Source organism: Choloepus didactylus, chromosome 23 (genome assembly GCF_015220235.1).
Source record: "Choloepus didactylus isolate mChoDid1 chromosome 23, mChoDid1.pri, whole genome shotgun sequence".
NCBI lineage: Eukaryota > Metazoa > Chordata > Mammalia > Pilosa > Megalonychidae > Choloepus > Choloepus didactylus.
In genome coordinates, this window is record NC_051329.1 from 17,160,454 (window position 1) to 17,177,563 (window position 17,110).

General features: G+C 37.0%; 1 protein-coding gene across 8 annotated transcripts in view; it reads right to left on the reverse strand.

Annotated features, from left to right (window-relative positions):
* The window catches only part of TAOK3 (TAO kinase 3), a 172,408-nt gene that overhangs the window by 12,540 nt on the left and 142,758 nt on the right, over positions 1-17,110 (reverse strand). For all 8 annotated transcript variants that reach the window (XM_037816550.1, XM_037816556.1, XM_037816551.1 and 5 more), the window contains 3 exons: positions 10,053-10,289; positions 8,318-8,446; positions 4,587-4,790 (listed from right to left, as the gene is read on the reverse strand). In XM_037816550.1, coding sequence (XP_037672478.1) covers positions 4,587-4,790; positions 8,318-8,446; positions 10,053-10,289 — 570 coding nt within the window. The remainder of the gene's footprint in view (positions 1-4,586; positions 4,791-8,317; positions 8,447-10,052; positions 10,290-17,110) is intronic.

Below are 17,110 nucleotides of genomic sequence, written 5' to 3' on the forward strand. Positions count from 1 at the left end.
TAATGTCTCAAGTCTATTTTTATAAACTATCAGAAGAGTAAAGAGAATAATGATACCGAAATGGCATTCTGTTAAAACTGTAAGCTGTCCCTTTACCTTTAATTCATACAACTGAGTTGCTGAGGTTTAAGATGGTAAGCTGCCTATAATATTTAAACCACGGAAAAAAACATTAATCAGCTTATTATGAGCCCAGTACTATACCTGTAAAACAATATGTAATGTGTTTTCAATTTTTCAAAGTGAGTTATTTATCTCATTCAATTCTAATTGCAATCCTAATAAGTAGTAACACTGCAAGGATTACCCATTTTATTTGTAATAATAAGGCATTTGGAAACTGAGGGACTAACATAAGGTCATACAACCTCTACAAAACAGAACTGAGGCTCTAAAACTCAGGTTTTTGGATTTTCATCTTTTCCAGGGAAAGATATCACAGTATGTGGCTTATATTTTCCTATTTTATGCTTTTTCAGTCTGTGATGTAATATTCTGAAGGATTCCTCTGTTCTAGCTAGACATGATACAATGATTGTTTCATTTATTCAAATGACAACATATAATATCATGTGCACTTTTAGGTTATGCAAATTAAGCAGAATGAGCTGAACAACAACAACAAAACAAATTCTGCTCTCTGTGTACTCCATGTGCATAATCTCTGGAGGGAGTGTGAGGTGAGAGGCATGAAGTCCCTTTCTCTCAGTCCACACTACCATCTGTGAGCATCTAGCCAAGCTGAGAGTGAGCTTAGTGTTGAAATGAAGGTACTTTTCATACAAAATAGCCCTGAAACACCTTCCTGTACTTTATGAGGAAACTACCTCTTATGTAGGATGTGGGTCCAGGGTGTGTCTCTTAATGTCCCCTTCCCTAATTTTGTTTTAAGCATTCTTTTTTAAGTTTTCAAAGGAAGTGATATTGGCTTCTTTAAAAGCTGCCAATTTCACTCAGGCCAAAATTTTGTCCTCATCCCACTGAGGTTAAGAACTAGAATTCAAACTGTTAAATGGAGATGTCAGCCTACGACATTTCATGATTTCTTAGTTTCAGTTCTTAGTTTTATTAACTGGTCAGAAAATGGTGAGCTTCTGTGTAGAGTGATGATGGAGGAGGAGGCTCAACCCAGTCTATGGTGATCCTTTTAAATATATTCATTAATTAAAAGGATTGCTAATACCCAGTTTTGGCAAAGATACAGGAAAACAGGCACTCTTAAGCTTTGTCGGTGGGAGTATAAGTTTGTATGACCCATTTAGAGGGCAATCTGACAATATCTAAAGTTTTAGATGTACATATTCTTTGACCCAGAAATTCCACTTACGAGAATATACTTTCCAAAAATATTTGCCTATGTGTAAAAAGATCTATGCACAGAGATGTTCTCTGTAGTAACACTGTAAAACTTCAAAAAACAATGCCCATTGAGAGATGCCTCATTGAAAAAATTATTTTTATAGCCATATAACAAAATACTATTAATGGCTAAAAAGACTGAGGCAAAGCTGTATATCCCAGACAGTAAATGAACAAAAAGTTACAAAATAGTATAGCGAACATGTTTTGTTTCGTAGGCTCAGCATCCATTTGCTTTTCTTCTGATAACAGGTTCCCTTTTAAGTTTTGAGAAACGATTCCACCCAATCTGGAATCAAGGAGACTGTTGGCCAGGTAAGACACATTACCCAATTGGTTCAATTTTCTCCCAGGAAATTAGAATTTTGAGCAGAAATGATACAAGGACTAAAAATGGTTAGAGTAGATTCATTCAAATGGTGACTTGAGGAATGTCCATTAGCACTTAGTCCCTAGGTATGGAGTTTGCTTTTCCTGTTGGTTCTTCATCTTTTCTGGCTCAGTTCCTTAGCTTTGTCACCTATCCCCTATTCCTCTAACATTCCTTTCCATGCGTAACTCAGCCAGAGTTTCATTCTATTGCTTGCAAATCAAATAACTCCACTGACACTAATGTGATCTCATATTTGTAAAGTTAAAGTTATATATAATATATAAGTTGCATGTATGTGTACATTTATACAGGAGAAAATCTAGAAGTATATATACCAAAGTAATGGTGACTGTCTCAGGGTAGAAATTGGGTGGCATGGGGTTATCAAGAACTTTCACTACTCCAAATTATATTTTTCTGTATTTGTCTTTTTTTTTCAATGCTCTTTTATTACTTTTGTAAATGGAAAGGAAAACAAAAATTAACTAAAGACTTTAAATATTTCCATGTAGAAGACTCTGGACTAAGACTAAGTAAAAGGAAATCTGGATTCTTAAGAAAAATATCCTTATTGAGTAATCAATTATTCTTAAGTCAATTGGTTAAAATCTGAGATTAATGAAAGTAGTTTATATCATTTTGGGGGAGTACTTATCTTTTACAGCTTTTTTGACATTGTCCCCTTAACCTCAGTCTTCCTTCAAATATGTGTCATTAGAATAACAATAATAATTGCCAGCGGAAAAGAATCTCAAATTCTTTGTTTCCAACTGGCTATTGGACTTTTTTGCTTAAATTTTTTGCCTTCTGACAAATTCAACATGTCCAGTACTGGACTCTTTTTTTTTTTTAAACCAAAACCTCTCCATACGCTTCAGTTTCTGCCCAAATCCACAATTTCCCAAGTCTCAAAACCTAGAAATAATTTTGATCTTCATCTTTTCTCCTTGGATCCTACTATCTACCAAGTTCTATTTTTTTAAGTTCTATTTATTTTATACTTGAAAATGTTTTCTAATTCTCCTTTCTCTTTTGACAGCTCCCATCCTAGTATATACCCTATATTTCCTATCACCTGATCTCTGATTCTTATTTCTTTCCTCTAACCCAGTGTCGCTCAAGGTTTTTTTTCCCCATCATCACCCTCATAAGGATCCTTTTTACACTTTTTTCCCCCTAATCGTCCCCCCTTCCTGAAATTTTAATGACATTTAATAAACAGATATGCCCTTTGGAGGTCACAAACCATTGTAATATCTCACATTTCCCCTTCCCCCAACATCCACTGTTCACCCTCTTGGGTGCAACACTGCCCCCTCCCCCCCACCCCACCCCCATAACACATGCTCTGTTTCATCTAGCACGTCACCGCCAATCTGGGCTAATCTCAGTAAAGTAAAACTTTAGCTGTATCTCTACCCAGCTCAGAAATGTTCAGTGGTTTGTCCCCCTTCCAAGACTATTAGAACATCTATAAAGAGCCTAAGCCTGGCCCATACTTATGTGTTCAAAACATTAGTTTGCTTCATCTTTTCTTCTTCCCATTTGAATACCGCTCTTCCAAAAGATTATATCAATTCTCTTTCCCACTAACTGTGCATGAAATACTTTCCCTCATGCTGGCTAATACTGGGCTTTATCAGAATTTGATAATCTTAGCAATGTGCTAGTTCATATATGAAGTTTTCTCTCATTACTGCCGGTCACAAAGATTTTCTGTTGAACTTCATATCTGCAACTGATTCATACTCTGAATTCCTTATCGCAGTTAATGCCACCATATCCTAACTAATCTCCCAAATTAGAAACTTTGAAGTCATTTTTGACTCCTCCCTCTCCTGAAATTCCCACATCCATTTGGTCAAAACTCACTGCCAGTTCTGCTTCAGAAATGTCACTCAGATCTAATCTCTTCTTTTATCCCCACTACTTCTTCCAGGCTGGAACCAGAGAAAGAGCATCCTATCTGACCTCACTATTATCTGCTTCTCACCACTCCAGCCCATTCCTCACACTGATGCACTTATTTTTCAATTAAAAACATCTCTTCATGTCACCCTCTTGCTTAAAAACCTCTGACAGCTATCCACTGCCTTCCGGCTAAAATCTAAATGCCTTTTAACAAATGAAGCCCTCCACATTCTGCTTCCAACTATTCTTGTTCTGACTCTAACACCCCAGAACTCTAGTCACATTCAAATTTTTATCAATCACTAATACTCTAAGCCCCTTTATGACCATATGCCCATGATACTTATTTATTCTATTATAGTACCTACCATACTATAATGTAATTAACATGTTACATGTATGTTTCTCCTATTACATTTAGGACTACTTAAAGGCAGGGAGTATATCTTCCCTGGTGCCCAGTACAGTGCCTGGCATAAAGGAGGCACTCAGAAAGTGCTGGATGACTGAATGAATGAACTTAATTATAGAACATCATACTGTTAATTTAAGTGTTTCATGTAAGACACGAAAAATATAAGTCCTTGCCCAGTAGACTGGAAGCAAAAATTCTGTTATACATTTTTGACTCTCTACTGCATGATTTGGCTTATAATAGGTGTTCAGTAAAATTCCATTACATTCATTTGGGAAAAGGCGATTGATTCTTTGTTTTGCAGATAGGCTTTCTCTTACAAAAAAAGTCAGCAAGTGAATGACTTTTCTCTTAGTGAATGACTTTTCTCTTACAAGAAAAGTCAGCCAATGGATGTATGCCCACTCTGTGTCAGGCGCTGTGCTAAAGGCGAAGGATATGGGAGTGAACAGAATAGACATGGTCATGACCCTCACAAAGCTTACTGTCTCGTAAGTCAATGACAACAATTCTGAGCATAATAAATACCTCCCGAATATTCTGCTGCTCCACCTCATGCCGCTTGATCATTATTTTCCGCTTGAAGAAACGACAGTGTTTGTCGTAGTACAGTCTCTGTTGAGTGAGAAGGTGGGCTTCCTCTTCAGCCTGTGTGTGCTGCAAATTCTCTTTATGCTTGGATATCCGCTCTTGCTTTTCTTTCTTGGGTGTGCTATGGTCCTCATTCATCTCCTTTACGAAAAAAAAAAGGGGGGGGGGTGAATGGCAAGCCTATCAAACAAAAGGAACCATAATGGCTTGTTGCAATAGTAGGTTAAACTATTTGGAAATGTAAGGACAGAAAAGTTTGGTATCGTATATTTCACCCTACCCTCAACTTATTTTTTTAAAATCAGTTAACTGAGTAATACGTTAAGTGGGAGCCTAGTTAGTTTCCATGTCTCTGGCTTCTTACTCTCAAAAAATCATCTGTTCACACAAATAACTGTTCACCATGAAGGAGCAATCAACACACTCTTACTGAACACCTATCATATGTATGGCACTGTGCAAGGCACAAGGATACAGTGGTGGGCAAAAGAACACAGTGTCTGCTACCATGGAGCTTTATAGCCCAGAGTCAAATATTAATCAAGGAACCAAGAAATGAAGTGAAAATTTCTATGGTAACTGTTCTGAAGGGGAAGCACTTGGTCCTACAGGTATGTTTGATAGAAAAGATTTGACCTAGGTAACAACTAAGCTGAAACTTGAAAAATTGGTGGGAGTTAATCAGTGGAAAAGCAGAAGGAAGACTACTCTGGGTAGAAGAAACAGCATGTGCAAAGCTCTCAGAGTAGGGAGGAAGCATGGTGTGATCAAGAAACTGAAAGAAGGCTGGGGTGGCTGGTGCAGTGTGGCACAAGATGAGGCTGGCCAGTGGGGCAGGACCATCAGAAGCCTTCCAGGCCAAGTGAAAGATGCTGATCTTTAGCTTAGGAGAAATGGGTTTTATATATGGGGGGGTCAAAATGAAATGTGGAGAACAGAATGAAGGGGGTAAGACTGGATGCATGGAGATGGCTGGAAGGTCATTGCAATGGTCCAGGTGAGAGAGACGATAGTAACTTGGACAAAGGAGGTGGTGACAAGACATTGAAGTGGACAGACTCCAAAGACAGGAGGTAACTCTGCAAAGGACATCAGTGTGAATTTCAGGAAAAAGCATTCTTCCTATGTGATCAGAAGGGTAAATAAACCAGCTATATTTTCAAAAGGAAAAAAATTCAAAATTATTACAGACATATGGAAAAAGGGAAGGAAGCAGTGAACCAGAACAGTCAAGAAGATGTTAATCTATGAGGGAAGTAAGACCATTTTTAGAGAAAACACAAAGTATACTCTTCTTTGTCTATACCAACATACTTGCTCTAAGTATTTGGTTGCTTAACTACTCACTCATTTGAAATCTCCCTTAATTGCTAACACCTGTTTTACTTAAGGTTTGTGATGCGGACATCACCTATTTTTGCACTTAGCTAAGAAGTCCTTGTAAAACAACTGCCAACTTTCCTGTTCCAGTGAAGTCTTAAGGGAAATCTTAGTATCAACATGAGAAAGTGCTGTTTCCAGCCTGGAGTAAGCTAGGGTCACAACAGGAAGGCTGAGTGACTCACCTCTTCATGCCATGACCTCACTACTAGGTTGGGCATTAATCGCTAGAATGCACATCCGTTATTCAAATGGGATCATAAAAATCCACTCCAAAATCAAGAACAAATTGTTTCCGCATCATCCATCATACTGTATTATCCAACAGCTTTTGTCACTCCAAGAACAATATGTTAAAATATATCAATATCTAAATACATAAACCACTTTAAATAGTCTGAACTAAGCTTTACTTCCATAAGGAGTAACATTAGCTTTGCACAGAAAGGTTTACTGAGGCTATTGCTCATTGACTTTAGGCATGTTTTTCTTCATGAGCATGCTGAAAGATATACGTTTAGGCCTAGGGTCTCTTGGGTACATAAATCTGAGTATGGTGAACCAACAGTCTTATGTCTGAGCTGTGGACTAAGTGGGGACTCTCAAATGCTTTTCTGTGGGAGAATCTTCTAAAGGTGGAGTTCATGCACTCTCCAACTATATCAGAGTTACAAAAGCTCAAAGTGGTAGCCACAGTCATAAAGTATGGCCTCTAGTACAAGGAGTTAGAAATAAGAAGGTATTTGCAGCTGAAAAAATTTCTTATTGAAAACTCAGAGCTATTGCTCTGATTCAGCAACATCCTTCTACTATGATGTAACAATCAAGCTCAAGTCATTAACTAAGAGAAAATGGAGAGAATGTTAACCTTTTCAATTGGCTATTTCTCTCTACAGCCAGGCATTTGATCTTTACAGTGTCAGATTCTTCCCTTTCAGGTAGTATGGATCAAACACTTTGCCATCAGGCCAAAAATTACCAGAAGCAAACAAATTTTTTTGAATTTGGCTCACTTGGGCAAGACAAAAGACCCTAAGGCCCGCTCTAAGCTACTTGCTTTCACGTTCTAATTGGAAAAAAAAAAAAAAAAAGTGAAGAGGAACCTGGCTAAGTCCCATATTGTTAACACATAAAAGAAGAATATGCACTCAAACACACAATTTTATATATTAAAACAATCCCCCATATTGAATTTTATTAAACCTTAATTCACTTGGTGTACAAACAAGAAATCCTAAGTCTTAGGAGAAAGAAAATCTATGGAACTGTAGTCATTTTCCTTGTAAGAACTGACAGAAGAAGAACTGAAGACATTTGAACTTTAAGATCAAATTTCAGTCCTTAGGAGGCTGTAATTCCACTAGTGGTCTTCAACCAAAATTTAATAATCAATCATTCACCTGTACCGGGCACAGGGATACAGCAACGAGAGAAAAAAGACGTGAGCTTTGCTCTTATAATACTTCCCAGCTAGTAGGGTAAAGGTGAGTAGATATTACTAAAAAAAATTACTAAAAAAATATTTAACTAAAACTTCTGGTATTAAGAAACCAAAGATCCTTGTCCTGGTGGAGGCAGTAAGGAAAGGCTTCCCTGGGGAAGTAACATCTGAGTTAAGGTCCTAATAAACAGTCCTAAGTCTTATAAGGAAGAGGAGTAAGAACTGACTAGGCAGAATTGTGGGGGAACAGAGTTGAGTATGGGGAAAGCATCCTGGCCAAGGAAACAGCATGTGCAGAGATCTTGGGGGAAGAACAGAGCAGGATACATTTAAGGAACTGAAAGGCAACCACTGTGGCTGGATCAGCAAAGTGAGAGGGGATGGGTGTGAGATGAGACTGGAAGATAGGATGGTGGCAGACCAGCTAGGGACTCCTAGGATTCTGATCTACCCCAAAAGAAAGGGAAGCCAATGGATGGTAAGGCAGGGGGAGAGGACTAGATTTATGATTTGAAAAGATCACTCTTGCTGAAGTGTGGAGCATAAACTGCAACTGGGGAAGAATGGCTTAGAGTTAGACTAACAGTTCTTGAAATGTGGTCCCTGGACCAGCAGTATTAGCATCACCTGGGAACTTGTTAGAAATGTACATTTTTGAACCCTACTCCAGAATCAGACAATCTGAGGGCAGGGCTTAGCAATCTGCTTTAATAAGTTCTTCAGGTGATTCTGATATCAAGTTTCAGAACAACTGGATTAGACTATAGATCACCATGCAAGGCAAGTCTATTTTAAGTTCCAATCAATCTAAGGGCAACTTGGAAACTACAAATATTGATACTCTTACCTCTTTTATTTTTTCCTTACAAATCTTATACTGCTTCTTCTGACTTTCTAAGAAAGTTGTCAAATCTCTCTTCTGCTGGGCCAAGATTTGTTGTTGGAATTTCTTCTCATCTGCTGCAGCTACCTTTGCCTGAAAAAATAACAAATATGATACAGGACAAATTTGTTTGTTGCAATGAATTCAGCTGTCTGTATTCTCCAGTGCATTGAAACAGTGTGTGAGTGCTGAATCATATAACATTTTTTGAACAAATGATAAAAAACAAAATAAAAAACTGTCTGTTCTGATTCTCTTGTACCTCAAACAAAAAGGAATAATACTGATATTTTTACCAGTGAAAAAATACATTACTGATTATGGGAAAAATATGAAGGTGGTGGCACAAACGTGTTTTATTGAATATACAAAATGTGAAATGAAAAGAGAAGTAGGGATTATAAACAGAATTTTTATCATATTTTGAGTAGCCCAAGGGTTAAATTATAAAAATAGGTAACCACAACTGGCCAGTTTTAAGAAGCAAACTCTAACTGATTAATTATTACAATGATCAGATTTCCTAGTGGGGTCTTTTCTAGTATAATGGGCAAAGTTACTGAAATTTGTTTTTCTAGGCACTTACTATAATCCGTATCAGTTAGACACAGTAGCATTTTTGGGACTCCTAAATGAATAAAATGCAGACCAACTAAAAGGTAATACAGTAAACAGTAGCTCTCGAAAGCAACTGAATCTAACTTTCAGGGAACCATGAGATGAACCATATATGTAGGACAAGGGACTTAGAAGATAGAGAGGAAAGAAAGAAGGCTGCATGACTCCTTTTGTGTATCAATTCAGCTTTAGCTTCTGTTACCAACTTAATTCTCTTCCCCAAGTTCCCAAGAAGGAATCCGACTGGTTTACTTAATTGTCATCATCCCTGTTTGGGCAGAGGCGTTCATGCCAGACTGCCTCATAGATTGACGGCTGCCAGGGAAATGCTTCTACAATTCTGACGTTTCCTTCCAATGGAGAGAGAACTTCCGAGACACCACCCCTGGCACCCTGTTCCCAGTCTCTCCATTCCCTGGGAGCACGTGTTCACCTCTGCTTTTCTATACCGTGTAAGTCTTATGGGAAGTGACAGGGAGGTGACTTAGTTTTAGCACTGCCAAGTGCCTGGATAGGCAAGTCTAAATTTTTTGTTCAGTATCAGCAATATAGGTGATATTGTGACTATCTGTTTTACCTTTTATCTTATTTTTAAAATTAGTTTAGAACCTGAGTGGGGAAGAGAGATGCTCCCTAGAAGACCCCACAACTGCTAGGTTAATCACTTGCTGCCTTGGGTCAGGTGCCCATCCCTGGGCCCGTGAGCTGTAGGCAGGGAGTATTACCAGTGAAAGGGGCTATTTGTAGAGCAGTTTCCTTCTGAACAGGACTGTAGTGTGGCAGGGGCAGAAACAGACCTGTATTGTGTAAGTTCCCAGATGACAGCACCATCTTGTTTCCTGTTTTTTGTACCAAGACCCCCATCAAAGGACTGATACTCAGAATACATTTGAATGGAAAAGAATGTAATATATATTCGGTTACTATTTTAACTTTTAATGACAATTTTAAGTAGCATATCAAGCCTGCCTCCTCTTACCCTATCACCAAAAGGCGCACCACTCCTGCCTCCTCCAGCATTCTCCCACTGACTGGAAGGTCTGCTTGGTTGTGGCACGATGGCCTATGTGCACACACTGACCTCCTTTTCTATGATAGCCACTTGCTTCTTGGCCAGCTTCTCCAGCTCGATGGACGAGTTGTTGGCATGCGTCTCCACCTCCTTCTGTAGCTTGAGGCGGTGCTCGTCCATCTCAGCCTTCAGCTTGTTCTCCAGGGCGATCAGCTGCTTCTGGTGCTGGCGCCGCATCCGCTTATAACCTGACATCTGTTCCCGCAACTCGTTCTCCTGCTCATGCTCATGGATCTGGCGTGTAACCTGAGTTGGGTTGGGGAACAGAACTCAGGTGACCAGGTTCACGAGACACAAACTTTCAGGCAGAGTAGAAGAATCTAAAGAAACGGTGAAATCTTCCAAAACCTCAGGAATGATTTTAGTTTTTATCATCGCCATCAAATTACCTACTATTCTATACCAGGCACTAGGCTGGGTGCTCTTATACACTTTATTTCTAATCTTCAAAACCATCTCATTCACCCCTACATCTTATTCATTCATGAGGGAGATGTTACCATTCCATTTTATAGATGAATTGAGACTTGAGGAAATTAATTTATTTATTCAATCAAAATATGCTTACCTATTTTTGATATATCATCATATAAATATGTTCAAGGTCATACAGCGAATAAGGATTGGAGATGGGTTTCAGACCTAGTCGCTGATCCCAGAACCAGGCTATTTCCACTACACTAGGGTTTCTCAGCCTTAGCACTGTCGATATTGGGCTGGATAATTCTCTGTGGTGGGAGCTGCCCTGAGCATTGTAGGATGTTTAGCAGCATCCCTGGCCTCTACCCACTTAATACCAGTCGCTCTTCCTAAGTCAAGACATTCAAAAATGTCTCCAGTTATTGCCAAATATCTCCTGGGGAGCAAAATCACTATATCCACACTGCCTTTTCCCCTTTTTCAAAGGATCATGTCTAACAGTCATAGGAACATCAGTATCATTTCAAAATAGTATGAACACAATTTATTTCCTATTCTTAACATGAGTTGAGAGAGAGAACTCTTCCCTTTAAATCTTCTGCCCCTGTCCTCTGCAAAATAGGTATCAATGGATTACAATACATTTACTTGACTTCCTAAAGAAGAAAACCATTTTTGATTTTTAGAAAGCTATTATTCTTACTAATTTTTTCTTAACTATTCTCAAGTGAATGTCTGACAAATTGAAGGGTGAAAAGATCCATTTTGGCAACTCTTGTTTCTTTCTATTAAACCTTTTCTGATTTTCCAAGCCTTCTTTTAACTTAGCATCCCTCTTTATTTTCCTGTTAGACTCTTTGGTCACGTCCTTCTCATCTTTCCTAGGTATTTTAGAGAAAAAAATACAAAATTATAACTTTAGTTTTATTTTTCACTAAGTAATTTAGTCACTCCAATCTAGTATAAGCTATTTCTGCGCAACCTCACCCCCAAACAAGTTTTACTGGACATTTTCACGTTGCTCTTAATTCTCTCTACTATTTTCAGCTTATGTGTCAAAATGCATTTTGCACAAAGAACAGTTTGTTTCTTTGCTCTTTTTAGAAGGTGTCCCAGCATACTAGACGGAGTCCTTACTATGAAGAGAATGCTGTTCTGTAACTGGATAGTATTATCAAAGTACACTATTAAACATAGCTGAACTTTGAAACCTTTCCAGCTGAAACTAACACTAGGTTTCATTTCTCTCTTCTAAAGGACAATTCTCTTTTAAGTATGAGGCATAAGAAGATATTTCAAGACTAAAAATGGATGGGATCACCAAAAAGCCACCTTAACACACTAAAGAAAAGAATTTATTTTGTCATAAAAATAATGTGCTATCTTTTTAAATAATGGATTTATTTCCTGATAAAAGGAGGGAAAGAAGACATATTATTTGAAATTTATGTGTAAATTTCACTTCCTTATGCTTATACCTTCCTGAAGTTCAACTTTAGGGGAAAAAACCAAATCCAATCAACAAAAAGGATACCATTTACTCCTTTCTACATTCACTTGCCTTTAAGACAAACAGCAGTGAAGTGTCTGTATTACGGTAATGAGTTTGTGATATGTTTTATCCAGATACTCATTTTTTTTTATTTAATGTATTCCTTCATTAGTTAAATTACCAAAGCTGAAGCATAGTACACTCTAAAGCTATGACACACTGAAAACTTGCCATCAGGATGATTGACTGGTTTGTGGCCAATAAAATATTCTTAGAATGGCCATTTCCCTCAACCAGGAAGCCTAAAGATAAAAAGGAAATGAGTTGTATCAAGAACAGTGTCTATCTGAACTGGTGGGTGGTCCCTGCCGAGAGGGCAGTCCTTATCCACAACAGATCACACCAGGTCCAAGTAGGTATCAGAGACAAATTACAAAGTTCAACATGCTGTCACCAGCTATTTGAGAAACACATCACTGAATTCCAGGAGAGATTTGCTTTTGAATGCTTTCCATAATTTGGATAATCATCTTCTTAAACTCCTAATATCACCTTCTACTTTTCAAAACCAAACTTTCTAAGTTTCAAAGTACTTGTCTTTTTAAGAAACATCTAGAGATCTGAGTTTTATAATTCTAAGATCAAGCTAGTTTGAAGAATTTAAAAAAAAGTATAACCCGATGACTTATTTATGAAGCCTAACATGAAAATAAAAAATATGTTATTTACAATTGTGTATGGATGTGTTTTACATTTATACCCTGTGTTTTAGGAATACACTGTTTGACTATCAAAATAAAAAAAAAGTCTATTATTTCATTATGCTTTATGGTTTACAAAGTCTTTTTACATGTAATCTATCTCTTTAATCTGTATAAAGCCTGGGATTTGAACCAAGGTCTTGTGGTTCCTGAAATCACCTGAGGAAATTCACATCAACAAGGGATTGTAACTTTCTGTTATAAAGTAATGGAGAGAATGAACACCCAAAAAAAGTCAAAGCTAGAGAGAGCTGTTACTCTTAAATTACAAATTGAATGAGTCTAAAAATGGGAGAAAGTTAGAAATGCAGTAACTAGCTTTCACAATCATCGACTCAAAAATGTGGACTAATTAAAAGCGGGCAGTATCATCCCTTACTATCCAACTGACCTTAGGCAAATTACCTAAACTCTGGTAAGTCTCTCAGTTTCTTCACTTGCAAAAAGTGACTTTTATCTTCCTCAGGATTAGAGGACCAGATAATATGACTCATGAGAAAGTGCCTTGCCAGGTGTTTGACATATAGGAAATGTTCAGTGTATCTTGGTTTCCTCTCTTCCTCTGCCAGGTTCTGACCAATATTGTTTCTTTTCCCCTTCACTAAGCATTTTTGGTGACAGGGATATAAATCAGAGGAAGTGGATTTAAGAGAAAGGGCAATTTTAACATTGAAACTGTAATTGTGTCCAGGATGTGGATTATAAAATAAATACTTACAATTTTTGACCTTGAATTATTACTTATTTCATATACCTGGAAGAATTTATTAAAAATAACAAACCATGAAGGAGGATAATTTTTTTTTTCCAGTTTTTGCAGCTGTCCCACACAACTCCCATTTAATTCTGGCAAGATTTGGTCCTAAAACAAATCACAGCATCCAAAGTGTACTGGGTGCCTCGTACAAAGCACTGCTCTAGGAAGGCTAATAAGCAACTTACTGAACAAATAACAGGAGAATGGTGGCTGATAATGTCATCCTCCCAAGAGATCAAAGCCAACTCAAGATTAATTATATGTAAGAATCAAAATAATGCTTATGAAAAAAGTGACCAACTCAGCACTTAGAACAAATGAAATGCATAATAAGTTCTTAAAAAGAATACAATGAGTCATATTTTGGCATTAGAAATTTGACTTTCCACTCTGTAGAACACCTAGGTGAAAACATCTTTAGGTTATTACTAAAAGTAATGACTAATAATAGGCATCTTTGCCTTATAACAGAAAGTGTTACAGGAAGAGCTTTGAAATGCAAACCTGCAAATCCAAATTCTCACGTGATACCAAGGCTGAAAAAGATCTCACTTGTTCGTTTGTTCATTTATTCATTCAACATGTGTTTACTGAGGGACTTTGCTCATCTGGGCTAGGCATGGAGATTGGGCAGCTCAAGTGAAAATTGGTGTTAGCAATGATCTTGGTCAGATTAAGAAGCCAAGAATAAGTAAAGAGGAGACATGCTATATTTTAATAAATGTCCTCTGGTACACTATCCAGGTAGAGAATACATTTCCAGCATTTAGAAAAAGAATAGCAGGAACTCATGGAAGGTGATATAGTAGCATTTCTAATATTTTAATTTTTGCCTATCAAACTCATTCAATATCTAATTTCACAATTAGCTGAATAATTAGTTTGTATTTTTAAATATGAATTTAAAATGAAGACTCCATTTTTATACGAACTTTTCCATTGAATCTGGTAAAGTTGAGTAAAAGAATCTATATTTGCATGGATAAAAAAATAATTATTATTTTTCTCCTACATGCTGTCCTGGGGACTCCAAACTAGAGTTTTTTGTGATCTTCTTTCAAATGTGTATTTTAATCTAAATTTATCTATGTGGTGAGACCTCTGCATTCTGTTGAGAATTTCTTCATAAGGCCAAAGTTGAATTGTCTGATAGATATGGCCTTGGGTGCTTCATCTTTACATCTACTATGGAAATGGCTAGTTGTCTAAAACATTGTGAAATTTTAAGAAGAAATGACATCAGATGTAGCAACAACTGAAACACTCTCATGGGTCACTAATCTAATTAAATTTTAGGATCACCATTCATCAATAATAAAAACACAAAAAGCACATCTCAAAGGCCCAAGAAGTTGGATGAGTAATTCTGAAGAACCATAAACAACTCCTTCCCCAGATGATGAAACTGTTCAATAAAAACTTTTTTTAAAAAAGAAGGAAAAGAAAGGATAAAATTAAAAGATTCCATGAAATGCCTTTCTTTTTTGTAATTCTTCAAAATAAGGGCAATAATCTCTGCCCTCATACAATTAAAATAAAAAATTACAATTCTAAAGTTTCCTCAGGGTTTCCTCTGATATCAAGGTTCACAGTCCTTTCTCTTCCTTTGATACAAATGCACTGTACATAATTACCTAAAAATCTTGGTTTTAAGGTGGTAAAATAATAAAAATACCTAGCAGTAAAAGCCTGGGGTCTATGGGCTTCAAATTCTTATTAATACCTTCACTCAAAAGCACAGTGTAGAAAGAAAGACTAAGAGGGAAAAAGTACAGAGGTAGGTCTCTTGAAGGTTTATACAGAAAAAGTAGGCCCATAAAACACTTTGGAGGAGCAATACTACTTCTATCAGTTTGCAAGCTGTTTAAGATACATACTCATCACTTATTTATCTAGTATATGAATAACTAATTTTTAAGATCCTCCTTCTTGTTGTGTTCACTTTTGGATCATGCTGTGGCTTGTTAGCACCTGTGCTAGAATACTTTTAAAAAGAGAGGGTAAAAGAAAAAGAGAAAGAGAGAGAAAAAGAGAGAACCAAAAAAAAAAAAAAGGAAAGGAAAGAATCATTACCATGAAAAGTGAAGGGTGGTTTCAACAATGAATTTATTATTTATTATACTAGATCTTCATTTTCCCATGATTTATCCTTACTTTTAGGTCATTTAAAGTAATATAGTTTTTTTTTTAATATAGGTCTTTTAATTGGAGATGGGATCTGTGAAAAATAGGATTCACAATTTATTTTTAAAAATTAACTACTTCTTTATGGTATTCCAGTATCCTGATTATATACTCTTATTGAAATTAGTCTTTAAAATAATGTAATAAGTAGAAGAACTGTAGTACTTGATAATGTACATTAAAATATCCATGCAGATAGCTAGATTGTCCAAAATGGGAGAAGAAGTTATACAACAAACACTATAGTTACTTTTCTCTTCCATTTCCTTTTCTCCCTAAAAACTGCTACATACAAACACCACTGAACTCCGAAAAACTTCCATCAACGCCACCATATAAAACAACTTATTTTATGGCCAAAGCAACAGTCTATCACCTACTCTGTTTTTAACTTAATATAAGGGCTGGGGCTCTTTAGCAAATCACAACTCCAACAGAGACCGATCCCAGCGGTTCTCTGGCTGTGCACTGAGAAGCCTAGGGACTCTGCCCATGGCAGCCCTGAAGTGGCCTGCAGGAAGCAGCTTTCATCATCCAGAGAGAGGGAGACTGTGATGGCTGATAGGCACACGGGCAGCCCTGGGTGAGTGCACAAATGCCAGCATGAGATCAATCTGGCATGGCAGTAGTAATAGCTTACTGGGAAGCAGGAGATGTCATGAAAATATGATGTGGGAATGAGGGCGTGGCAAATGAGAAAAGAGAACCTGTCCCAAAGGGGAACAATCCACTCTGTATAATATCTGCTTCATATTCAAAACCTGCTTATGGTGCTTATTCTCAGTGGTTGTTCCTTATTTCTCCTCTCATTACAACATGAACATGGCTGGATAAAGGCATGTCTCACATGAGTCGGTGGTAAGTAGTAACAGTTCTCCAAAATACCCTATGTCTTCTTATTGTCATACGTCATGACATGAAGATGATTATTATTTAGGAATTTTAAGGTGCTTGTTTTTAGATTCAAAGCATATTTTTAAGGTGCTTAACAATCATTAGCAAATACACAGAGGACATTTTAAGATCTCCATTATACAGTAGATCATTTCTTTAAAATAAAAAATTGCCTATTATAGAGAGTACAAGAAACTTCTATAAAAATGAGCTGAAATGTGGCTTACTTATAAGGAGTCTAAACTGTTTGCTTTTAGACAGTAACAGACATAGCAATAGATAGGTGCTTTAACTTCCATTCTCCCTGTATTTGGGTTCTTTAAGATTATAATCCATTACCAATTTTAAAGATAACCAAACATAGCAAAAGTCTTGAGAAATAAGAGTGGAAATCAGGTTTAAAAAATAGGACAAGAAAAACGATCATTTCTGGGTCGGCCTCGGATGATGTCATCATAGGTTCTAAATGTAATGCCAAGCGGTGTACACTAACTCTTCCCGCCCATGTGACCTCTAACATCAATTTAGGCAAAACCACAAATATTTTAATAATTTTTAG